Below are 26576 nucleotides of genomic sequence, written 5' to 3' on the forward strand. Positions count from 1 at the left end.
CCGCAAGCTCCCCGCATCGCCCAGCCCGCCGCGCTCCGTGCCCCCGCACGCTTGGCTGCAGCTAATGCTGTATATCCACGGGGAATAGCCGCTCCTCACAGCACGGGATTTTTTTTTTCTCCCATCCTTGGGGAGAATTTGGGGGTTTTGTTCTGCCTTGCTTTTTTTTTTTTTTCCTTCTCTCTTTTTTTTTTTTTTTTTTTTTTGACGTTTTTCTTCCATGAATGGGACATTTACACAGTTCCACTTAGGACTCCCAGTATCAGTACTGTAACCCGGGAGCTGAATTCCCCAAAGGAGACGCAAAGGACTCTCAGTCAGAAGGTTGCTTTCGGGGGGGGGGGTGAGCTCAGCAGGGCCAGTAATAAACAGCTTCTGCTATGACAGCGGCCACTGCTCTGCGCCGGGGACCAGGATTCCACATCCAACCATCGGGTGCCTGAAGCAGCTCCCATGCCCGGTGCCCCTCGCCCATAGTCGTGGGGGAAAAAAAAAAAAAATAAAAATAAAAATTGTTCATTTGGAGAAAACATTCAAGTGATGGAAAGTGCAGGGTGTGTTGGATGGGCTGGAGCAGGCAAACGTGCGCGAGCGTTAGCTGCTGCTGCCCCCAGAGATCAGTGGGCCTCCAGCAAACACATATATAATTCATAGCATGGGGGGGGGGGGGGGGAATAAAAGGCGGCTGCAGAGCTGGGATAAATGGCTGGAAATGTGCCTTGTTCCCCCGCCCCGGCTGGCATCGCTGGCTGGGGCCAAGGGAGCACGGAGTGACACATGAGTGAAACCACATCGCCCTTCTCCCTGCCTGCCCCGGGACTTGCGCGGCCCCGTCGCGCTCAGCCTGCTCCACGGGCGCACCGCCGGCGTCGGGGCAGGGTGCCGAAACTACGGGGTGCTGCCAGGCTGCCCACCACCCACGGCAGGTCCTCGCCCAGCGGCGAGCCGGGCTCTGCCGTGCCTTACCAGCCTCCGGGGCAAGGGGCAGGCACAGCAGCTTGCAAACACCTTTGGAGCTTGTTTGTTTAGCTGTTGCAATATTATTTACTTTTTTTTCTTTTTTTTTTTGTGTGCTGCCTGAATAGCTGGGCAGGAAAGGACCTGCTCCTCGGCGTGCTGTGTCCCATCCCCATCGCACTCCCCTCCGACACCCCTTTCCTCAGCTAATCCAGGCCATCCAAGGGAAATTCTGCTTGGTTTTCCTTGCCTGCCTCCAGCCGGTCTCACCACATAATGTTTCTTAATTTTTTTAAGTCTGGCTCTTGGTCCTAAACTCACCTGTGCTTGAAAAGCGTGAAAAGTTGCATTAAAAAAAACAAAGGGGGAAAAACAAAAAAATCATTCTGATGTCTGAGATAGCGTCCCGCCGATGTTAAAGCAGCCCCTTGGGAACAGAGGCGTGCTTTATGAGCCAGACGCTTCCTCTCAAACAAACCTTGCGGCTTGGGTTCCCCTTTTATTTTTTTTTCCTCCCTTTTTTTGTGAACCCACCCAGCAGCTCCCCGCCACGGAGGAGCAGGCAGCGCTCGCCGGGCGCGGGGCGTGCTGCACGCCATCTCGCTGGGCACGGGGGTACTGTGAGCGTGTCAAACCGTGGCGGAGCACACACACAGCCTTTTCCTTTTCTTATTTCATCCTTCACAAGCCAAGCACTAACGAACTTAGGAGAATGAAGTCACGTGCGGACGCAGACGAGAAGGGTTGGGGCAACGAGACGCAACCCCGTGCGTGCTGCCTGCAAGGTCCCTGCTCCCAGCCCGCTCGAGGACGTTCCCCGGTGCTTTGCACTGCTGCGGGGAAGGCGATTAGCACGAACGAGCTGGTTTTTACCTCTCCAAAGCAACCCTGTCCTTACGCTGCTCCGAGGGCGGCTCGGCTTTGCAGAGGGCAACCCCAAGGAAAAGCCGTCGGGGGGGAGGCTTACGGTCCGCACTCGCTTCCCTGCAGAAGCCTACGCCCGTTCCCAGGGAGTTTCTCTTCCTTCTTATTGTAAAGCGAAGCGAAACCCACGGGTGTGGGACCCTTCGTCCTCCGCCCGCTGCCCCAGCGGTGACTGGGGACGTCCTGCGCGCCGGGCAAGGCCACCGGCAGCAAAGCCACTCGGGTGCTTTGCCAGCAAGCAGCAAGTCTCGTGCTAAAGCAGCTTTCCCTGGTCACACTCGGTAGGATTAGACCTTCCCTCTTCACTTACATACCAGCAGCTCCTTCGTAGTGGTAAAATACTATTTAAAATTTTTCAAGTCTCTTGACTATAGGGGGGGGAACAAAGGATCTACGCAAAATAAATGATCCCAGTTTTTGGTGGTTGTCCCGGTTTGGGCTGGGCTAGAGTTAATTTTCTCCCCAGTAGCAGGCACCGCGCTGTGGTTTGGATTTCGGATTAGAAGAATGCTGATCACACGCTGATGGTTTAGGTGTTGCTCAGCACTGCTTATGCCAGTCAAGGACTTTGCAGCTTCCCCTGCTCTGCCAGGGGCACAAGAAGCTGGGAGGGGGCACAGCCAGGAGAGTTGATCCCAACTGGCCCAAGGGCTATTCCATACCATACGGCGTCATGGGCAGTATAGAAACTGGGGGGGTTGGCCGGGGAGCAGCGATCGCTGCTCGGGAACTGGCTGGGCATCGGTCGGCGGGTGGTGAGCAACTGCATTGGGCATCACTTGCTTTGGATGTTGTTATTATCATTATTATATTGTTATTATTATCATTACTATCTTACTTTATTTCAATGATTAAACTGTTCTTATCTCAGCCCAGGAGTGTTTCTCACTCTCACTCCTCCGATTCTCTCCCCATCCCATTGGGGCAGGGCAGTGAGCGATGGCTGCGTGGTGCTGAGCTGCTGCCTGGGCCTGAACCCCGACAGTGGTGCAAACGGCTCTGAGCCATCGCAGCCTCTTCTACTTCATGACTTTCAGTATTTGACGCCCAATCGGGATGCTGGCTCTGCTGCCGACAGAGCGATTGCCATGACAGACTGGCAGCAGAGCCCAGCCACCACGCCGGTCATTGCCATACCCACCTACCCCCCGGGCTTCCTAACAGCAGCACGTTTGGGGAAGAAACACCCCTTTAAAAGAAAAGCGAAATAGCTACAGCTGCATGAAAAAAGGGAATTGCAGGGTTTCACATGGATCTCCTGAGCTAACAGCCTTGCGGGCAGCAGCCATTTCCAGGCAGCTGGGTCAGAACTCCTCCGCTGCCTGTCAGTGAAACTGCCGGCAGAGCTGCGGGAGGAGAAATTTTCCCAGGTGTTGGCCTCAGCCCACCCTGGAGGTAGGGCTGACCATACCTGGGCAGGCGCTAGGTTGGAAAACTCCCGTCGGATGCTCGGGGAGTTTTGCCGGAGTAACTGGTGCCCACGGCTGCAGAGGTCCGACCCCCCCAAAGCAAGAATAAGAGCTGGCGAGGGGCTCTGCAGAGCTCTGTGGCTCCAAAACCACCCGGAGATCTGATTTTGGGAATGGGGAAGGGAGTCACATCGCTGGGTCAGACCACTCGTCCTGCGCCTTCCCGCTGCCTCGGAACATGAGGTGTGGGGAGAAAAGGGACAGCAGCCCCCAGAGCCGTGCACGGGTCAGGAGCCTGCAGCAGATGTTTTGGGTTGGAAGCTGTGACTGGAGCTTGTGCGATCACATCTGGGCTGCCTTGGAGTTCAACATCCCACCGGCAGCCTGTGGCTTAGCGCAGCCCACTTGGAAACCATTTGGGTCTCTGTCCTGGTTTCGGCTGGGCTAGAGTTAATTCTCTCCCTACTAGCGGGCACAGCGCTGTGGTTTGGATTTAGGATGAGAAGAATGCTGATCACACGCTGATGGTTTAGGTGTTGCTCAGCGCTGCTTATGCCAGGCAAGGACTTTGCAGCTTCCCCTGCTCTGCCAGGGGCACAAGAAGCTGGGAGGGGGCACAGCCAGGAGAGTTGATCCCAACTGGCCCAAGGGCCATTCCATACCATACGGCGTCATGGGCAGTATAGAAACTGGGGGGGTTGGCCGGGGAGCAGCGATCGCTGCTGGGAACTGGCTGGGCATCGGTCGGCAGGTGGTGAGCAACTGCATTGGGCATCACTTGCTTTGTGTATCATTATTATTATTATCATTATTATATTGTTACTATTATAATTACTATTTTACTTTATTTCAATGATTAAACTGTTCTTATCTCAGCCCAGGAGTGTTTCTCACTCTCACTCCCCCGATTCTCTCCCCATCCCCCGGGGCAGGGGCAGTGAGCAATGGCTGCGTGGTGCTGAGCTGCTGCCTGGGGCTGAACCACGACAGTCTCCTGCAAAGCCCTGGCAGGGCCAGGAGCGGGATGTAGCCATGAGCAAAACGAAGCCTCTGGGCTCACGGCGCCTTCGCCAAGGGAAGGACAGCACCTGGAAATGCCGAGGCCCCATCCGCACAGCAAATGCAGGGTTTCTTCTTCCCTGGGTTTGAATTTGCTTCGGGTAGTGAACACCCAGCTCCAGCTTGGGGGAACAAAATCGACTTCGTCGCAGTTCACAGCGCCCAATGCACGTGCTTTCAAGTGACCCCATTTAATTTTCTGTACTCTGCATAAAATCCAATATTGCAATTTTTTTTCTTAATCAAAACCATGAGCGGATACCTGGGGACAGCTGAAGACTTATTTATAGCGCTGCCATATATTTTCTCCTCTCCATACTGTCCCCTCCACGCTAGTTGACAAGCCGGGGCCACCCTGGTGCTAGGACACGCGGAACAGTCGATGCTGCCTTGGCCTGGGAGGAAAATACCTGACCTGAAAGTACCAGCTGTGACCTTGTCCCCAGCACACCAGAACTGGAAATAGCTTACATATAATTATACAGCTTCAAACAGTTTAAAAGTGATGTTGCTTTCGTGCTCTAATCAAACCAAATGCAGAAATTTCTATTGTGATTATTTTAAAATTAAACCAACTTTTGCTACATCTACGTAAAAAATAATTTCAGGAATTAAATCTCTGAAGTCTCTGTATGCATGACCCCTGGTTTTGCCCACCGACCACTTGCTGCGAGAGGGTCCGAGCATGCAAAGGCAGATGCTCGGTACCGCTGGCTTTGCATTGCCGATGCTGCAGCACGCAGCCAGATGTGAAATGCGTCATCAAGCCACCGCAGAGCCCCTCAGTCGTATTTAGTGGAAGCCGAGTAAGGAAAACCAGCGCTCCAGCCCTGCAGGGCTTCGGTCACCCAGCCTGCGTCAGGAGCTCGCTCCGGCCGGCTCCCCAAACCCACAGCGCATTCAGGCTCTGCCAGGAGAGGTGCACATCCCAACCGGCGGCAGTTAAATCGAAAAGCTTTTTCTGTGATGGCTTTGAGCGGCGTTTGTTAGGATTCAAAGCTGGTTAATGCTTCCCAGTCTTTCCAGATGAGCACAGCAAAGCCCCGCTTCCCCGCGCACCTGGAGAGCTGCCACCCAACGCCCTGGAACCCTTGGTTCACACGCTCTTGCAATCCTTCCCCTTTCGTTTCTGCGGATGAGGCAATCTCTAATTTTAAATCAGAGCTGCAAATATCTTTAATGTTCTCATTCGTGGCAATTTCAAGAGCCGAAGACTGTTTCACCTGTGAGGTGGTCGCCTTCCCCGCAAATTTAACAAACAGAGCAAGCAAGTTTGTGATAGCAAGCACATATTTGTGGTGCTGAAAGCTGGAAGTCAGAGGGCACTTGCTCACATATGTAATCCGTGCTTGACTCAAACTCTACTCGCACATGTAATCCGTACTCCTGCGAGCACATTGGTGGCTCTGGTCCCTCCTAGTGACCACTGAGGGTCTGGGACATGCCTGCCCATCCCTCCAGCACACGCTGCCTGCGCCTGGCAGAAAAAATACCGCCCTGTGATGCCACAAGTGCTGGGTTTTTCCCATGGATGGACATTCTTTTCTTTTTTTTCTTTTTTTTTTTCAAAAAACGGGTAGACGTGGCACTTTGGGACATGGTTTAGTCTAGTCTACCCTTAATTGGTTCAGTGGTGGACTTGGCAGTGTAGGTCAATGGTTGGACTAGATGATCTTAAAGGTCTTTTCCAACCTAAACAATTCTATGATTCTAATAATTGCTTTAGTGGAAGGACTGGTGCCTTTCCCACCTTTCCCACAAAGCCGTAGGGGCTATAATCTCCTTTCAGTCAGGGCTTCATTTCACTGACACTGCTTTTTTTTTTTTTTATGCTCACCAAGATATATAAAAAAAATTAAATGTGTCCCTGTATAGAAACTATCTGCCAGGGGAGCGCCCGTCCTGGAGGAGGAGCGGCGTGGGGAGCCAGCGACGCGCTCCCTCCCACCCGTACAGCACATCGCAGCGTGCTTCGCCGCGGCGCAAAATCCTGGGCAGAGCATTCCCCAAGGGGACGGGTGCCCGAGTAACTCCTACCAAATACACGTTCTTAGGACTGGAGCTCGGTTCCTCCTCTCATCGGGGACTGCTCTAAGCGTGAGTCATGCCAGCAGCTCTCCGGGTATCCCCAAGCACTTGAGACTCTGACCTCTGCATCTCGGTAAGTATTCTCGGGTACCGAATCATCGGCTGGCTCAGCACCAAAAGCGTGAACGCTTGAATCCATCGCTGGTGTGATTCAGACAATCACGTTGCATCAAAGAAATGCAAAAAAAAAAAAAAAAAAAAAAAGTTGCGCTGGTGCATCTCCTGGTCAATGAATATCAACGCTCCTGTTGTTTTCCTGGGTGCATCACCGCTGCCAGGTGACATGGCGAATACAAAACCAGCAAAGAGAGCAAAACTATAGTCGGCCCTTTCTCCCATCACAGCCGTCCTCCTGCCTGCCCATCAGGTCAGAGCCACAGCATCTGAGCCCGCCAGAGCTTTTGCACCCCCGGACAGGAGATAAAAGCGACGGAAGAATGAACAATAAAAAAAGCACCCGGAGATGAGAAACACTGCAGTAGGTGGAAACGGGAAGCGAGAGCGAAAAAGGGACCGTCAAAAGTGCCAGCATCCTGGCAGCGCTGCGCCCAGCAGAGCCCAGCGCTCCCTCCCCGCACTCGAAACCGCGGGCACCGGTAGCACCAGTCACATTACTCCCCCGCGTGTTTTCAGGGCTACGGGGGCAGAGAAGACAAGGAGACAAAGGAGGATCCCATGGGGGTCCTGAGGTCCCAGGGTGATGGGCAGGAGAGGCACCGCTGCTCTGGGCTCCGACGGAGGGACCAGGAGACGGACGCGGTGCCCCAGCTCTCGGCACCCACCCCTCCGCGCTGCAGCACCGTCCAGCCCCGTGAAGGTCCTCACGGGAACTTTTTATTCCTATTAATGTCATAAAACTTTAAAACAAAACCCACAGGGCTGATGGAGAGTTTTACTCACATCACCAACCCTGTTTCTGTGGCTAAGGGTTCCTGGATCTTGCCCACATCTTTTACTTTCTGTAAAGCATCACGAGCTAAGTATGGCAATCCCTTAGAGCGACAACGCCGAGACGAGTGCTGACATAGCCGTGATAGAAAGCTTTGCAGTAAACCTTGCAGTAAACGCAGCCAGTTCATGACGGGGAAAAAAATTCAGCTCCTAGACCCAACTGAAAAAGCCGCTGAAAAAAAATTGGGATTAAAAAAAGGTAACTCCTGCCTTATCTCAGGCATACATGAATTCAAAAAAACCCTTCCTTTCCCCCCATGTTCTAGGTCGCTTTTCAAACAGGCCTCCTGTTTCAGCATGAGAAATTACCTGTCCAAAATGTAACCGTTCAAAATACTGCATGCTTTTTAGGGAGCTACGGCACCACCAGCTCCATCCCTTTCCTGGAAAAGGCCGTACCCTGTGTCGGGGCTCAGCCCCAGGCAGCAGCTCAGCACCACGCAGCCATCGCTCACTGCCCCTGCCCCGGGGGGATGGGGGAGAGAATCGGGGGAGTGAGAGTGAGAAACACTCCTGGGCTGAGATAAGAACAGTTTAATAATTGAAATAAAGTAAAAGAGTAATGACGATAGTAACAATATAATAATAATAATATAGAAAGCAGGTGATGCCCAATGCAATTGCTCACCACCTGCCGACCGATGCCCAGCCAGTTCCCGAGCAGCGATCGCTGCTCCCCGGCCAACCCCCCCAGTTTCTATACTGCCCATGACGCCGTATGGTATGGAATAGCCCTTGGGGCAGTTGGGATCAACTCTCCTGGCTGTGCCCCCTCCCAGCTTCTTGTGCCCCTGGCAGAGCAGGGGAAGCTGCAAAGTCCTTGACTGGCATAAGCAGCGCTGAGCAACACCTAAACCATCAGCGTGTGATCAGCATTCTTCTCATCCTAAATCCAAACCACAGCGCTGTGCCTGCTACTAGGGAGAAAATTAACTCCATCCCAGCCGAAACCAGGACACCCTGGCACATGGATTCGAGCTTTGGAGTGGAGCCTGCAAATAACACCTGAATTTGGGGGTCCCCAGTCCGGCTGGCCACCAAAGGACACAAGCTGCCAGGCTGTCACCTGAAAGCCAACGGCCAGAAACCCACAGTGAAGAGCAGAGGTGCTGCAGCACACGGCAGGGGCACGGGGAAAATGGCACGAACTCCGGCGCTGGCCGGAATTGAGAAGAGCCAAGAGACGCAGGTGATGAACACCCGGGATCTCACAGGTTTCAGCGCGCTGCCTGTGGGTTCGGGAAAGCCGCTGACTCAGAAATAACATTTAATGACATGACTTCAGCTTTCGAATCAATGAAACCTCAGCAAATGCTTAGGGTTATGTATTTCAGGGGATTCCTCAATGAATAAGCACCAGCAGCCAAAAAAACACCAGGCAAGTTTCAAGTCTTTACTTTCCCATTTTATGGAGCCATCGGTTCCCAACATAAATCAGAAGCAATGCTTCTGTCAGCGAGTTTATTCTTGTGAGATATCTGACCCTGGATCCTCCGGAAAAACTATCCAGGAGCAAAAAAATGATCCATGATCAATCCTCCATATGTTCCAAGCATGGTAAATAGTATAAAAATTAGTTTTAGTTACTGAAGCATCCAGAAATCTTATTCCACACATTTTGCAGTTCTTTTTATGCAGCAACTATCTACAATTAACTGTCAGTCTAGCTGTGATATAAACATACTGCATCTTTAATTATTAGATATTATTATTGCATATTTTTATATAGATACAAAATTATTGCATAATTATTTATAATTATGGGGAATAGGACTCTCCGACAAATAGAACTCTCCAACAAAAAACTCTTCCCATTGAAGACATGTTACAAGTTGCTACCTGACTTTCAGAAGGGGTTTGGAAAATTCAAGTAATTTGGCAGGTTACAGGAGAAGTAACACCATGCAACCGGAGCCCCGGTTAGGAAATATCCCTCACCACCTATTTCACTGCAGCACACAGCTGACAACGGAGAGGACGGCGTGTGATGGTCACGGCTCTTCATACGTAGCTTACTCTGAAAGCAAGGTGGTCTTCATTTAGTTCAGGGTTTGAGAGCAACCATAAAGACCAAAATTAGATTGCTAGTTGTAAGAGGGGAGAGAAGGCAAGCCAAGACTGAAACAAAAGGTTAGCACGGTGGTGCCTCGTGTCAGCATGCATTTCCAGGAACCTCCCAGTTTTTTAGAACAGCGTGGCTGGAGAAGATCCTATTTGTCATCACTTGCATATACAGTCCTCAAAACTAAACTGAGCTGAGGGGTTTGGGGGTTTTGGTTTTTTCTAATTGGGTTTCTTTCTTATTATTGTTTTTCCTTTCTTTTTCAAATAGGATTTTTAAGTATTGCTTTGGTTGAGTGCAGCATAGCCAAGAACAGAGCTTCATCCAGTTTTGACTACAATAATGTTACAGTTTTATAGCTAGACCCAGAATGGTTCTTATTTTTCTCAGGAGGTTAATTTCAGCAAGAGCAATTTATGGTTGAAATAAAGCCAGTGGAATTACATTTTCCCCGTGTAAAATCATACATCTTCTAACAGTTTTAACAGACTATGGTATGCAATTACTGCACTGTATCTCTAAATGCGTATGTGCTAGATCCCTACCTTTGTTGCTTTAATAACAAATGCATCGCTCCACCTTCAGAACCCTTCATTTGCTTGATGAGATGGGTACCTGAGATCAAGACACAATATGCAATAAAAAGGACATGTTTTTTTCAATTTCAAAAGAACTTCCTTTTCAATTTTGGATGCTGCTGCTGACGTAGAAAATATTATTATGTCTAACTGCCCAAAATAATATTAATATTAGATGCTAGGCTGTATGCAATCACGAAGGAACATCAAAGCCCAGCCCATAGATCTACATTTATTCCCATTTTGCAGCTAAGGGAGAAAGACCATTGGCATCTGGGACCGGGCAAGCCCGGGGAGTGCAGCACTGGCCCCGATGCTGAGGTGTGTTGGTTCCCCCTCCTCCGGGCTGGCCACGAGACCACGCTTGCCCTGAGCAAAGCAAACAGAGACAGAGCTGCTCAAAGAACAGACCATGCCCAGTAATTGTCGAGATGCTTCATTCGTTGTAGCGAGGTGGGCGTTGGTTTCTTCTCCCAAGTGGCTAGCGATAGGACAAGAGGGAATGGGCTCAAGCTGCATCAGGGGAGGTTTAGATTCGATATTAGGAGAAATTTCTTCACAGAAAGAGTGGTCAAGCATTGGAACAGGCTGCCCAGAGAGGTGGTGGAGTCCCCATCCCTGGAAGTGTTCAAAAAACGGGCAGAGGTGGCACTTGGGGACATGGTTTAGTTGGCATGAGGGTGTTGGGTTGATGGTTGGACTGATGATCTTAGAGGTCCTTTCCAATCTTAATGATTCCTGGTTTTTACTTTCATTATAAATGATCCAGCCACCAAGGCAGGAGGCGTGGGGTTGCTACTCTACCCTTAATTGATTTAGTGGTGGACTTGGTAGTGTAGGTTAACGGTTGGACTGGATGATCTTAAAGGTCTTTTCCAACCTGAACGATTCCATGCTTCTATGATTCAGACTCAAGACTGGGTAAATGTAGGATGCGTTGAGATGAAGGAGGCAGACAGATGGATGAGGCTAGGAATGAGAACCAGATATAACGTCTGTCCAAAATACTTGTGTCATTAAGGCTGCATTACCTCATTGCTAGGACCCAGCAGTTAATATCTTATACATCACTTTGAGACAAAACTCAATGAAAAGTGCCTTACACAGGAGTGCAGTCGTGTTCAGCCCACGACCAAAACGCAATTGCAGTCGGGCAGAGAATGCAGATATGGCACAAATTGGGCACAAGGAGCAGAAACTGGCCAGGCTCAACTCACCACCCACCCAAACTAGCACAACCACCACGTTAACATCGTGTTCAGCACCTGCCCCAGGGACGCTCACCATAATACCTGTGGGATTGCTGCTCCAGCGGGATTTGGGTCTGCAGAGTGTGATTACAAGTGCTGGAGCTTCAGTGGGTCTCTGGATTTATCGCCTCTGATCCTGCAATAGGTGTACAAGGATCTTCAGCAGCCCGGCATGGCCAGGACTTCAGTTTTAGATGGTATCAGGAAAATAAATGAGTGGTGACAATGGTATCATTGGGGCATGGTTCTTTATAGATAATTGAGGAAAACCCTTCCTATTTGTAAAACAGCAAATGTAGCAACATTCAATTATTTCTTCTTCTACCAGGAAAAAAAAATCTCTCACCAGTATTAGGATATATTCCATTTCATCAGCAAATTAAACACACCCCGTGTTTCAGTAACACATTACCTAACCGTTGGGCCGAGGGAGCGCTGACCAAGAAAGCATTTCTGCTTTGGAAACACCTGTACCACAAGAGGACATCCCTTGCAAATTATCGGTGAGCCATATATCATAAGAGATAGAAATTACATGAAGAAAGCAAAATATAGCTCAAGGTTTTGCATAAAAAGGAATCAGAAGTGTCCTACTTGCGTGGCTGTCCTACTTGTGTAGCCCGTATTTTTCAGTTCCCTGTGGCTGGGGGCTGCTGGGGGGCCCTTTGGAGGTGAAGTCCTCTGGGAAGATGCTCTTGCCATCCCAGCCAGCTTTCAGCAGCACATGTTGGACACCCTTTAGCCCCAGTTTTTCGCCCCACCTCACTGCCTCCGGTCACAAAGAAATCCCTCCGGGAGCTGGGACTCAGCAGCAGGAAGGAAAGTCCTCTCTCCTGGCCTGTGAGACCATTGAGAAGAGGCACCTCCACGCACAGCTTCCCCCAAGATAACTGAGATAACTGTGCTGTGCACAGTGCCCATTCCATAGCAGCTGCATTCAGAGACCTCTGAAGGTATCTGAGCTAAATATTGCTCCTTTCAGACAAAGAACTCTAACTAATATCCCCGTACATGCCCAAGTGCAGGACAGGAACGCCACGAACAAGAAGCTGTTGTCCAAATTGTGTGTCAGTGCTCCATGCGAAGAGAAACCTCATGACCAAGGGCAACACTATGACTGAGCATTGGGCAAAGAAACCTGGAAAGCCGAACTGATGCCTTTTCAAGAATATGCATGCAAGCATACGCCGAAGGTCTCTTTCACTTCTGTGTCAGAAAAAAAAAAAGTCTCCTACACAAGAATAAAACCTCAGCCCACAGCATAATGACTATTGCAGAAATGGAAAACACACAATGAAATTGGAAAATTATGCAGTCCTGGTATTCTAGCAAAGTAGTCTCTAGACACACCACAACCTTCTTATGGGAAACAAGATGTCAATTAAAATAAAAAGAATCTGAAAATGCAATATAAAACTCTTGATTCATCCTGCTCCCTTTCAAATCGACAGCAAAACTCCCATTGACTTCACGGCAGACCCGATGGATAGAAAAGTTTTCTACAGCCTTTTGGCCAGGCTAAGAACGGCCACATGCAATGTGAACTGATTTCATAGAATCACAGAATCGTTTGGGTTGGAAAAGACCTTGAAGGTCATCCAGTCCAACCATTAACCTAACACTACCAAGTTCACCACTAAACCAATTCAGGGTATATCGAAATGTCTAGTGGTTATACCAAGTATATCAGAAAAAAAGCAAGTTCCCAGGCAGGTTTTCGTGAATATTCATTAATGACATTTCATAGAACCATAGATTCATAGAATCGTTTGGCTTGGAAAAGACCTTTAAGATCATCAAGTCCAACTGTTAACCTATTGATACCAAGTCCATCACCAAACCAATTAAGGGGAGAGGAGCAATTCATTTCATGTTTCCTGCCTTGGTGGCTGGATTATTTTTAATGAGAGTAAAACCGGGAATCACTAAGGTTGGACAGGCCCTCTAAGATCATCAGTCCGGCCGTCAGCCCAACACCCCCATGCCCACTAAACCATGTCCCCAAGTGCCACCTCTGCCCGTTTTTTGAACCCCTCCAGGGATGGGGACTCCCCCACCTCTCTGGGCAGCCTGTTCCAATGCTTGGCCACTCTTTCCCTGAAGAATTTTTTCCTTACATCCCAAGTCTGTAATAACGAAGAAGGGAAAGGGAAAAGCCGATCTGCGCGCCGTACGCGTACTTGGAGTCATTCGTATTTCTGCGCACGCTGGGTGCACAGGGAACAGCCCTGAAGCACGGCCCCCCCAGCCCCTCAGCCCGGCTCGGGCGCTGGCAGCGACCCCGGCAGCGCCGGGTCCCGTGTGTGCCCGCCCCCCCCGCCTCTCCTCCCCGCCCGCCCCGCGGTGCCGGGATTCCCGGCGGCCCCGCCGCTCTCGGGATGAGTGCTGCCTGCCCCCCGGCCCCGCCGGAAAGGAGAAGAGGGGGAACCCCCCCCCGGCTGCCGCCGCCCCTATAAAAGCCGGCGAGGCCGGCCCGGCAGCGGCACGGCTCCCCCGGGCAGCGGCATGCGGCGGAGCGGCGGCACCGGCACCGGCAGCGGCACCGGCAGCGGCGGGAGGGCAGCGCCCCCTGGCGGCGCGCCGCGGCGCTGCGGGCAGCGGGCAGGGCCCTGGGCGCTGCTGCCCGCGCTCTGCCTGGCCCTGGCCCTGCCGCCCCCCGCCCGGGCCCTGCCGCCCCCCCCGCCCCGCCACCGGCCCGCCGAGGGGCTGAGCCGCGCCCGGGAGCTGCTGGCGGCCGCCAACGCCTCCCTCCTCCGGCTGCAGGTCTGCGGGGGCCCGGCGGGCTGGGGATGGGGCAGGGGAGGTGGTACCCGGGGGGGCATGGAAGGGTACCCGGGGGGGTGGTGATGGAGTAGTGATGGTACCCAGGCAGGAGGTGGTGGAGCAGTGATGGTACCCGGGCAGGAGGTGGTGGAGCAGTGATGGTACCCGGGCAGGAGGTGGTGGTACCCAGGGGGCGGTGATGGAGCAGTGATGGCACCCGGGCAGGAGGTGATGGTACCCAGGCAGGAGGTGATGGAGCAGTGATGGTACCCGGGCAGGAGGTGGTGGAGCAGTGATGGTACCCGGGCAGGAGGTGGTGGTACCCAGGGGGCAGTGATGGAGCAGTGATGGCACCTGGGCAGGAGGTGATGGTACCCAGGCAGGAGGTGGTGGAGCAGTGATGGTACCCGGGCAGGAGGTGGTGGAGCAGCGATGGTACCCGGGCAGGAGGTGGTGGAGCAGCGATGGTACCCGGGCAGGAGGTGGTGGTACCCAGGGGGCGGTGATGGAGCAGTGATGGCACCCGGGCAGGAGGTGATGGTACCCAGGCAGGAGGTGATGGAGCAGTGATGGTACCCGGGCAGGAGGTGGTGGAGCAGTGATGGTACCCGGGCAGGAGGTGGTGGTACCCAGGGGGCAGTGATGGAGCAGTGATGGCACCTGGGCAGGAGGTGATGGTACCCAGGCAGGAGGTGGTGGAGCAGTGATGGTACCCGGGCAGGAGGTGGTGGAGCAGCGATGGTACCCGGGCAGGAGGTGGTGGAGCAGCGATGGTACCCGGGCAGGAGGTGGTGGTACCCAGGGGGCGGTGATGGAGCAGTGATGGCACCCGGGCAGGAGGTGATGGTACCCAGGCAGGAGGTGATGGAGCAGTGATGGTACCCGGGCAGGAGGTGGTGGAGCAGTGATGGTACCCGGGCAGGAGGTGGTGGTACCCAGGGGGCAGTGATGGAGCAGTGATGGCACCTGGGCAGGAGGTGATGGTACCCAGGCAGGAGGTGGTGGAGCAGTGATGGTACCCAGGCAGGAGGTGGTGGAGCAGCGATGGTACCCGGGCAGGAGGTGGTGGAGCAGCGATGGTACCCGGGCAGGAGGTGGTGGAGCAGTGATGGTACCCGGGCAGGAGGTGGTGGTACCCAGGGGGCGGTGATGGAGCAGTGATGGCACCCGGGCAGGAGGTGATGGTACCCAGGCAGGAGGTGATGGAGCAGTGATGGTACCCGGGCAGGAGGTGGTGGAGCAGCGATGGTACCCGGGCAGGAGGTGGTGGAGCAGTGATGGTACCCGGGCAGGAGGTGGTGGTACCCAGGGGGCGGTGATGGAGCAGTGATGGCACCCGGGCAGGAGGTGATGGTACCCAGGCAGGAGGTGATGGAGCAGTGATGGTACCCGGGCAGGAGGTGGTGGAGCAGTGATGGTACCCGGGCAGGAGGTGGTGGTACCCAGGGGGCAGTGATGGAGCAGTGATGGCACCTGGGCAGGAGGTGATGGTACCCAGGCAGGAGGTGGTGGAGCAGTGATGGTACCCAGGCAGGAGGTGGTGGAGCAGCGATGGTACCCGGGCAGGAGGTGGTGGAGCAGTGATGGTACCCGGGCAGGAGGTGGTGGTACCCAGGGGGCGGTGATGGAGCAGTGATGGCACCCGGGCAGGAGGTGATGGTACCCAGGCAGGAGGTGATGGAGCAGTGATGGTACCCGGGCAGGAGGTGGTGGTACCCAGGGGGCGGTGATGGAGCAGTGATGGCACCCAGGCAGGAGGTGATGGTACCCAGGCAGGAGGTGGTGGAGCAGTGATGGTACCCAGGCAGGAGGTGGTGGAGCAGTGATGGTACCCGGGCAGGAGGTGGTGGAGCAGTAATGGTACCCGGGCAGGAGGTGGTGGTACCCAGGGGGCGGTGATGGAGCAGTGATGGCACCCGGGCAGGAGGTGATGGTACCCAGGCAGGAGGTGATGGAGCAGTGATGGTACCCGGGCAGGAGGTGGTGGAGCAGTGATGGTACCCGGGCAGGAGGTGGTGGTACCCAGGGGGCGGTGATGGAGCAGTGATGGCACCCGGGCAGGGGAGCTGGTACCCGGGAGGGCAGGGATGGGTTGGTGAGGGTACCCAGGGGGGCAGTGATGGAGCAGTGATGGTACCCGGGAAGGAGGTGATGGGGCAGTGATGGTACCTGGGCAGGGGAGGTGGTACCTTGGGGCAGTGATGGAGCCGTGATGGTACCCGGGCAGGAGGTGATGGTACCCAGGTGGGTGGTGATGGAGCAGTGATGGTACCCGGGCAGGAGGGGATGGTACCTGGGGGGCGGTGATGGAGCAATGATGGAACCTGGGCAGGAGGTGATGGAGCAGCGATGGTACCTGGGCAGGAGATGGTGGTACCCGGGAGGGCAGGGGTAGGTTGGTGAGGGTACCCAGGCAGGAGGTTGTGGTACCTGGGGTGGCAGTGATGGAGCAGTGATTGTCCCCAGGCAGGAGGTGATAGTACCCAGGAGAGCAGGGATGGGTTGGTGAGGGTACCCTGGCAGGAGGTGATGGTACCCAGGAGGGCAGTGATGGGGCAGTGATGGTACCTGGGAGGGTGGTGATGGATTGGTGAGGGTACCCAGGCCAGAAGTGTTGGTACCCAGGAGGGTGGTGATGGGTTGGTCATGGTCCCCAGGCAGGAGGTGATGGTACCTGGGAGGGCAGTGATGGGTTAGTGATGGTCCCCAGGCAGAAGGCGATGGTACCCAGGAGGGCAGTGATGGGTTGGTGATGGTACCCAGGAAGGCAGTGATGGTACCTGGGAGGGTGGTGATGGGTTGGTGATGGTCCCCAGGCAGGAGGTGATGGTACCTGGGAGGGCAGTGATGGAGCAGCGATGGTCCCAGGCAGGAGGCGATGGTACCCAGGCGCATGGAAGCTCTCTGCAGACTCCCTTGAAGACTCCGTACCTGGTCTTTGCTTTTGTGCCTCCCTGACCAGCCCTTTAGGATGGGGATTTGCTCAGGCATCCTTCCCAGCCCTTACTGACTGCAGCCCCACAGAAACGCACGCACCGTTAGCGGCGCCAGCAGCGCACCAGCAGCTCATCGGAGCGCTCTCGGTTTTGAACGTGCTCTTTCTCCAAGGCCCCTGCAGAGCTGGCTCAGGAAATACTTGCTCCCGACTTTGTCGTTGCGTTTGCATGTTGTTGCTGGTGCCGTTGGTTTAGCGCTGTAGCAACTTTCCACACTAAAGCTCCCTGGCAGTATTGCCAAGGGGATTTTTTTTTTTTTTTTTTCTTTGCTAAAATTCCCTGCTATTGTTGCAAGCTTCATCTCAGAGAACCACAAAAACCCCCACCATAAATAGGTGCATTGGTCCCCCACTTGCAGGGGGTCAGTGAGCACTGTTAAATGTCTGTGCAGACGGTATTAGTAATTTTTCACTTTCTAAGAGATACTTTACATTTGAAGCTATAGCGACATAAAGTTCTCCATAGATTCAACGTCTGAGAGAACAATTTAAAGTAATGGCGGCGGTGCAATTCGCAACAACAGGTAAATCTGTGCAAAGCCTGAGCTTATTCCCATTAAACACAACTGCCACATGCATTTCAGTCTTAGCCTATTTGCCAGTTTTTGTATTTAACCATAATCCTCACAGACCCTCATTCCTAGGATTCAGTTAAGTGCAGATAGCTGTGATGCACTGCTTATAATTGTGTGTATTTACATATATATATATACACACATATATCTCGACACAGTACTGTGAAGCTGAGTCAATGACCCTTTTTTATTCCTTTTTTTAACACAGGAGCTGGGTACGCTGGGATTTGAATGTACCCTTGAAGAGGTTGATCTTGAAGATATCACGAAGGATCAAATCAACACGATAAAAGCTTGCACATCTGAGCATCCAGGGGTAAAAAAAAAAAAAAAAAAAAAATTCTGTCAAGTTTCAGCATCATGTTTTCATGGAAGAGCTGTGTAACTCACACTTCCACAAAAATCACCATGTCTCATTTCTTCTTTAACTTGCAGACTAGAAACTGTCCAGTACTGGAAAGATCTACTTTTGATACGGTAAATTGCAAGTTTCCCAAAAGAACCCCTTCTTTTGCTTGTTGTATGTTTAAAGCATGTAATGACAGGTTCCCACCTTTGCTAATAATTCTGACTTTTGCAGACTCAATGCCTGCAGGGCATCTATGAGGATCTGAATGCCTACAGGGCAGAGCTGAAGAATTTCGGTGATCAAGAGGTGCTGGCAACTATTGATGAAATGATGAAAGTAGGTATTTCTGTCTCCTTCCTTTCTACTATTCCTGTCTTCAGCCAGAGTTTTTAATCCAGCATGCTCCCTTCTGCAGTCAGTCAAACAGTGACCTTTCTTTCATCTGAAAATTTAAAAAGTTGTCTGTTACTGGTTTTCCCAGAAGGGACTCGATTCTTGTGAACTATGTGTCTCACTTCATGTATTTGCCTTGCCGATGTGGTCAACACATCAGGACTCAGATATCTTTCACACTGCTCCGCTCTCGCAAGGAGATGGGGTACAGGATTTGCTGCCAGGTCCTCAGAGAACTCAAAAATAGAGTAAAAGGACACAGGGACATAGCTCTATTTCTCTTCCAAATACTGAACTGTGATACACCTGGTATACTGAATTGGAAGTAGGACGTATGAATTTTGATAAATATTGTTAGCAAGTACAGGGAATAGACATTAAAAGCTTGTTTGTTCGTTTGTTTAACAAAAGCTACTTAAAAAAAAAGTTAATTGCCTTTGTATTGACACAGCATCTCCCGATAGCCTGGAGATTCTGGCCACGGGCAGATGAGCCCAGTCTGAGGGGTCGCTAGGCAAAGCCGGCCGTAGGCTTACTATTAAAAAAGCATCTTTATCCCTGGGCAGAAAGAGCCTTTGCGTATGAATGGACATTTTTGTCTCAAGGGAAGTACAGCTGCACATCCTAAGTCCGTTAATTATATCATTAAATATTTCAAATTTTTCATTTGTGAGAATACACTCTTATGTCTAAGCTTTGCCATTTATCACTCATGGTGGCGGGGGCTGAAAAATCCGAAGAGGTTTTTGTTTTAGCCGCTTTCTGGTGATCATTTGTAACGCCCCTACCTCTTCCCAGGCGCTGAAGACCAGCAGCAGGAGCGTGCCGCAGGCACCGGCAGGCGCGGGGCTGACCTCCTTCAAGGAGAGGATGAGGCTCTGCAGCATCCTTCACGCCTTCCGAATCCGCACGGTCACCATCAACAGGATGATGAACTACCTGACCTCTCCGGAGAGCTCGCTGTAAAGCGCCCAGCCCTCCGGCACTTGGGGTATAAATTTCACCTAAGGATGTTTTGGAGAAAAAATAGTAGGGTCAATATCCTGCAAGGTGGTACGAGGCTTTTTTTTAGGAACCAAGCACATAATATTTCACAGAGTTTCTTATACATCACGTTTTAGCGAGATGTTGTCAGTGTCTTTTAAGCCATCATGTTAAACATCTAGATTTCTAGAAAATAAGCTACATCGTAGTACCAAAATGTTCTCAAACCACCGAACACTCAACTGTAATTTGTCTTAACTGTTTTATTTATTCAGCTGTAATTTTCAGAAATTGAAACATATTTATAATAATCAACTTATTTATGATGATATTCCTTATTTATTATATTTATTGCCTAATAAAATTAAAGTTTGCATAAAAAACGTGGTTTGGTTTTTTTTTTTTTAATCTTCCTTCAGATATACCATGAATACTTTTAAAATACTTTGAATATTGCTGGCATGTAAACGTGTACCATGGTAACATTCAGCACTGGTATCATATTTGAAAGTTCTGTTACTTACAGCAGATGCATTGCTTGTAGATTTTCTCTCGGACTGAGCACTCAAAGCAACCCACTCGATTTCATCCTCATTTACAGTGATTTTCCAGCCACATAGTTTCCGGGGTAAAATCCTGGCCCCACCGAAATCAATGGCCAAATTGTTTCAGTGAGGCAAGGATTTATGTGCAGCTTTGAAGGCCAGGAGGGATGCCGGGATGATTATCTTCCCAACTCCTGCCAGCAGTATGAGCCAGCCCAGACGAAGGCGTCCATGCCCTCTTCGGCAGATCTGTGCTGGGCCAAGCAGTGTTCAAAAAACAGGCAGAGGTGGCACTTGGGGACATGGTTTAGTGGGCATGGGGGTGTTGGGTTGATGGTTGGACTGATGATCTTAGAGGGCCTTTCCAACCTTAGTGATTCCCAGTTTTTACTTTCATTAAAAATAATCCAGCCACCAAGGCAGGACACATGAACTTGCTACTCTCCCCTTAATTGGTTTAGTGGTGGACTTGGTAGTGTTGGGTTAATGGTTGGACTGGATGATCTTAAAGGTCTTTTCCCACCTAAACGATTGTGATTCTATGACTTTGGCCATGTCCCAGCCAGCTCCCACGCTGCCTTCACTGCCTCTCATCACCCCATCAGCATCTTGCTCTTCAGCTCTCTCCCCTCACTTGGTTTCTCCAAGCTCTGCCCTCCCAGCTCTTTGGGGACCCTCAAGCAGCCCCCTTCGATGCCGAGGGGCTGGTGGGACCCCCTGCTCTTCCAAACGCCGAGGGGACAGCTGCCGTCCTCATCCTCTCCCCTCTTCCCCAAGCATTGGGGTTACCCGCACACCACACCAGCTCTTAAAATGTAACCTTACACATTCTCAGAGCTTTCTAATGGGACCAGAGCCACACTCCCGGCTCCCGCAGACCACCCGCCCATTACACCGAGTTGCAAGGTAAGAGCAACCTCGTGCAACTGTAACATTTTAATTCCTTCTGCTTGCAAGAACCGGACAAAGCCAAACTGAAGACCACAGAAATACAATGTACTTTTTTTTTTTTTTTTTAAAAGGATCGTGATTTTGATTTAAAGAACCTGAGGGTTGAACACCTTACCATCTCTTGTGACCATCTGCTACGCTATCCAGTTACCCTCGTTATTACAAATAAGCATCTTATTTCTTTCCAGCTTAGATTTACTGACGTCTGCTTCTGACCTGAGGGTCCTATTAGAGATTTGTCTGCATCGGGTATCTTAAAGGTCCCCCGATGGCAATTTGCCCTTGCTTGTCCCAGAGAGAAGAGCCAAGGGCAGCTCTGCTTGGTGATGGAGAGCCCCCCACGAGCCTCCCTGCCTCCCACACCTTTTTTTTTTTTTCCTGCCCCATTGGCAGAAGAGCCCGCGAGGTGCTGGCCACCAACACAACCCTTCTCCTCGACCACCCCCTGGGACGTACGTAGCAGTGGAACATCAAGGGTTGGAATGATGGCCCACAACATACAACCACCTTGCAACATTTCATCCAACAGCCAAAATTAAAAAAAAAAAAAAAAAAAATCCGAAATCACACGTAAATAGTGTAAAAGTTTCCTTTTTAATCCTGATTTTTTAAAAGTATGCTTTTTCTTTCATAAACCTACACAGAGGAAGGTGATCAAAAGAACCCCGTGTCTTTAAAAACAAGAAAATCTCCCATATTGGGCCGCTGCTCTCTTCTGCACATAAGGCTATTTCCGTATCTTTCAAAATTCTGCAGTATGTGCGTTGCTGACAGAGTAACAGCCTTTGCAGAGATTTTGGCCTCTCCCATTTTTTGTTTAAGCACCTAATTCTATTCAAATTAAAATTAATCAAGTAAAAAAAAAAGTAGAAATAGTTCATAATACAAAAAAAATTATACAACATCTCTCATAAAAATTGATGCAGACTATACAGAAAAGAGTGAAAAAGTTCCCAGAGAAAATTCAAAGCTGCCTGGAGTTAATAGTGGTGCTCCCATGACACCAGTCTTCGGGTTTTTAGAAAACAGAACCACAGCTTAACAAGGACTGAATGTACACAAGTATATACAGTAATTATGTATAGAAATTGTGATTATGCAGAGGAATTTATCTGCAAGTTTAGGATGATTCTTCCCTGATCTTGGGCATCTGTGAGAAATAAAACATACCTCATGATTTTGGCAGTTCAATAGTGGTTTGTTTTTTTTTTTTAAGGGGACAAAAGTTTCTGCATAACTTTTCTCCCTCTCTTTCCCTGATGTAAATAAAAACGTTTCCAGATAAGGATCATATACCTGAACAAGGTAAACTGGTTTCTTCCAGCGTTCATGTCTTTTAGGACTGGCTCAAATGAGACAAAGCTGGGTGGCAGTGCTGGGTTTCCCCGTCCGCGAAGCTCGGCACTCCCGGCCGCGATGCCGGGATCCACCGCGTGAGTAATTGATCCTGAACGTCTTACGTGTGCTTATATCCGCGCAAAATTTCATTCACATTTCTGGAGAAGATCCTGCCTAAACTTTCCGCTGAGTGATGATGCCTTGCATCACCCTTCCCGAATCTCAGCGAGATCCCGGGGAAGCGGCCGGAGAAGCGTCACGGCTGGCCAGGGAAGCTCCCGCCGCGCTCCTTCTAGCTGTGGCTTCACCAGCTCAGCACTAAGCCAAGAAACCTGAGGAAAGGAACACACACAAAGGCACGCAGATTATCCGATCTCGACAGGTTACTGCAATATTCAAGTTGAATCATAAACGCACGAGAAGCCTACAAGATAGCGCAAGGCTACGGCGCAGACAGGTTTGGGAGGGTCAGATGAGCAAGGGAGCACAAGCAGCTCTCCAACCGTGGAAGCCGTGCTTTTAGGGAGAGTTAAGAAAGAGCAAAGCTTTGCCCGTTTCCAAAAAAATAAAAAAAAAAATTCGTTTTTAAGGAAGATTCCCCTTGGCTGGTTGAGTTCTCAGCCCATTGAACAACTCTGGTATGCGCAGGATGAACTGAACATAAGGAGCCCCCCAGAAATCAGGGGGAGCACCCGTGGGCAGTAAGGAAACAACACATGCACACGGCTGCAGGACCGAACCGCGAAGTCATCCATCAGGGGAAGGTGTTAATTAACCCTTCCTAAAATACATAAGAGTAAAGACCCAAACATCTCCTCTTTGGACTCCCTGAGAAAACCAAGAATTGGTTTGGGTATACAACACCGACTGGCTTGGCTGTGATGGCTAGGTCATGCTGAGAGTACTCTCAACACAGCCGGTGCAAAAATATTATTCATTTTATATCAGTTTCTGAAGGGAAGTATAGAACTGCCACAAGAAGGGAAGTCATTGCTAATATCAGAAGAGAGACCATTTTGACCTATGTAGTGAAACATGTACTAGGTATTCAGTGAACTCTGATGCAAATTCTTAAAATATATCTGTAACGCGCTGATGTAACTAAGTAAGTACAATGGGAAAGCGATACCTTGTAGGGCTTGGAGTATCTCGTAGGGCGCTTTTTCCTGGAGACTTCCGTGCAAAGCTTCTGCAGTTCCGTTGCCTTGCTCTCTCTCTCTCCACTTGCTTAACAACAGAAATTTTTGCATATTAACTTCTTCCTCCATTTCCTGAATCTGCTCAATGTCTTTCATTTCCATCTGAAGACACTCAATGGCAATTTCTTTCCACTGCCTACCAAACAACTTGGCGATGATCATCAGCTGTTGATCAGTTAAGATTTTTGTTTCAATTCCATCTGAAAAGACACAGAACAAAAAACAGATTTAACATTGCTCTTCTCATTAAACCGGTAACTAAACGACACTATTAGTTCTGTGCGTGGCCGGGGACGTGAAGGTGATCTTATTATTCAGATTACCCAGCAAGGTCAGAGCCAAGAGCTGGAGAAAAGCACCTGAAGGACTAAGAAGCCTGGCTCATGAAGTCGACAACATCTGATTGCATGCTGGCTGCTGTAAAGGACTTTTTTCCCCATTTATAAGCAGCTATTCATCTAGTAGAAAAACCGTATGAACTGCACGTGAGGTTACCAAGCACCCAGAGATTGAGATGCGTAACGTTAAGGCCACAATAAGCACTCGCTACCTCCTGGCAGGTTCAGGTGCCAGTTTTTCCTGAAACCTACAGCTGCTCCAGATGTTTGTTTTTCCTTTCATTACAATGGCTCGGAAGTCTCAGCCCGCGCAGTTACATGGACTGAGACACTTTCCTCCTCGGTGTCACCAATTACACATAAAACTAAGGTTTTGAGGGATGGAAGCTCTCCCTCTGGCAGCTACATGCACCCGTAAACAAACACCTACATGGCTACTTTTGCTGCTTTTTTTTTTTTTCCATTATTTATTGAACTAACATTATTCCCTCTGTATTTTTTCCAAGTAACTATCAGTAAATGAGTAGTTTCTGGGCGGGAGCTCCCCGACACCAAGCATTTCTGACCATGAGAACATCACATGTCAACAATAAATGGGAGATGATTCTTTTTCAGAAAAATTCAGCCTATTATGGCTCAGGAGGTATCCCAAACGCAAAATCTGAGACATGGAGCGGAAACCTCTTTCAAAAGCAGCCGCTATTTCCCAGTCTTAGAAGACAACACCATTTTAGCTGACCCTTATACAGCATATTTCCTAGCTGCTTCTCCCCATTTACTTACCGAATGAATGGCAAAGTGTACCGAAGTATACAAACGTAGGTACAAATCCTGCATCTGCAAAAGCAGCGCTTTCTCCTCCTATATTTCATGCTGAGATTCACGGAAGTCTTTAAAAGAGTGCGCTCAGGCTCAGTTCATGGGATACAAAAAAAACCCCCACGAACCTGATATTTTTAATGACTCAGAAGTGCTCTACCTGAAGTATTGCCAGTCTTTTGCTTTTTGCTACAGAGCTTGTCTTCTTCCAAAATGTTGACGGCTTGTTTCCGTTTGACGCCTAAGAAGCAAGGGAGAGGTGACGTTACTTCTTCCCTATCACTTGAGCTACAACAGCAAGCGAGGTACACAGAAAATAAGCAACCACGACTTATCTTCCAATCAACTTACTGGCTGTGCTTCTTTTCTGCTCGTTTTTGTTCTGATTGTAATGAATCCAGTCACCTGGTAAGCAGTTTTCAGAGGGGGGGGGGAAGAAAAAAAAAAAAAAAAAAGGTGAGGGAGGAATTCCCATTGCTATGCCCTACATCCAACAATTCTTGGGCACAAACCCAAGCTGTTGGGTAGATTCCGGCTGCTGAACTAAGATTTTATATAATGCGATGATTTGTCCCCTCTTACCCAACGTGCTGCAGCACACCATCTATGCAATAAAGACTGCATATTATTCCTAATAACTAAAAGTAAAGCGCAGCATCCTCCTGCGTGCCCCACAGCCCCGAAGCCTTTGCCCGTTTGCTGACGAGGGATTCTGCAGGGTCCTGCAACTCCCACTGCGTGACCTCCCAGAGCTCTTCTCTTTGCCTTTGATCACTTCCAGCTCCAAACCTCGTGACTGGAAAGCTGCCTGGCTGAAAAGGATCTGGGGATGTTGGTAGATAGCCGGCTGAACATGAGCCAGCAGTGTGCCCAGGTGGCCAAGAAGGCCAACAGCATCCTGGCTTGTATCAGGAATGCTGTGGCCAGCAGGAGCAGGGAGGTGATTGTGCCCCTGTGCTCGGCGCTGGTGAGGCCGCACCTCGAATACTGTGTCCAGTTTTGGGCCCCTCAATACAAGAAAGACATTGAGGTGCTGGAGCGTGTTCAGAGATGGGCAACAAGGCTGGTGAAGGGTCTGGAGAACAAGTCTTATGAGGAGCGGCTGAGGGAACTGGGGTTGTTTAGCCTGGAAAAGAGGAGGCTGAGGGGAGACCTTATCGCTCTCTACAACTACCTGAAAGGAGGTAGTAGTGAGGTGGGTGTTGGTCTCTTCTCCCAAGTAGCTAGCGATAGGACGAGAGGAAATGGGCTCAAGCTGCGCCAGGGGAGGTTTAGGCTGGAAATTAGGAAAAATTTCTTTACGGAAAGGGTGGTCAAGCATTGGAACAGGCTGCCCAGAGAGGTGGTGGAGTCCCCATCCCTGGAAGTGTTCAAAAAACAGGTAGATGTGGCACTTCAGGATATGGTTTAGTCTAGTCTACCCTTGATTGGTTTAGGTGGGCTTGGTAGTGTAGGTTAATGGTTGGACTGGATGATCTTAAAGGTCTTTTCCAACCTAGACGATTCTATGATTCTATGATTTTAACAGCAGGAATTTCAGCACGCCTAAGGGCTGAATTACATCCCGACTCCTGCATCTTTTCAGCAGGAACAAACTAGGCGTGGGAAGACCAAAGACTCACTCTCTCTTAGTTTTGCTTTCCACACAGTCGCGTCGGACTCCAGCTCAACCAAAGACAAGGTGAAGTCGTCGGGTTTCTCCAGATAGACTTCAATGTAACTTTTTAGTTTCAGGAGCGATCCATCAACAAATTCAATTTCCTGTACAATGTAAATACGTTAAAAATAAGCATTTATCCAAACGTCAACTGAAGAGGAGCGTTTGGCTGTTGGCACAGATCTGAGCCCAACTCTCATCTCCCCAGAGTTTTGCTGTTGACTTTGGCGTCAGGATTCCATCCCACAATTTTTGTGCTGTGGGAGGCAAATGCTTTCTGCAGCAATGGCAAATGAATGTGAAAAACGCCCTTAACACCAGTGCAGGAAAAGCCATTTTGCACCACATTTCTAATCCAGCTGCAACACATGAAACGAGGGTTGTGTAAGGGA

At 50.3% G+C, this 26576-nt stretch overlaps 1 protein-coding gene across 1 annotated transcript; it reads left to right on the forward strand.

Annotated features, from left to right (window-relative positions):
- The first annotated feature begins 13783 nt into the window (after nucleotides 1-13783).
- On the forward strand, nucleotides 13784-19319 carry IL12A (interleukin 12A). Its single transcript, XM_075716817.1, has 5 exons — nucleotides 13784-14041; nucleotides 17820-17927; nucleotides 18047-18088; nucleotides 18192-18296; nucleotides 19152-19319. The coding sequence occupies exons 1-5, from the start codon at nucleotides 13784-13786 to the stop codon at nucleotides 19317-19319; spliced, it is 681 nt and encodes a 226-aa protein (XP_075572932.1).
- The last annotated feature ends 7257 nt before the right edge of the window (nucleotides 19320-26576 follow it).

The sequence above is a fragment of the Pelecanus crispus genome, chromosome 9, assembly GCF_030463565.1.
Source record: "Pelecanus crispus isolate bPelCri1 chromosome 9, bPelCri1.pri, whole genome shotgun sequence".
Classification (NCBI taxonomy): domain Eukaryota; kingdom Metazoa; phylum Chordata; class Aves; order Pelecaniformes; family Pelecanidae; genus Pelecanus; species Pelecanus crispus.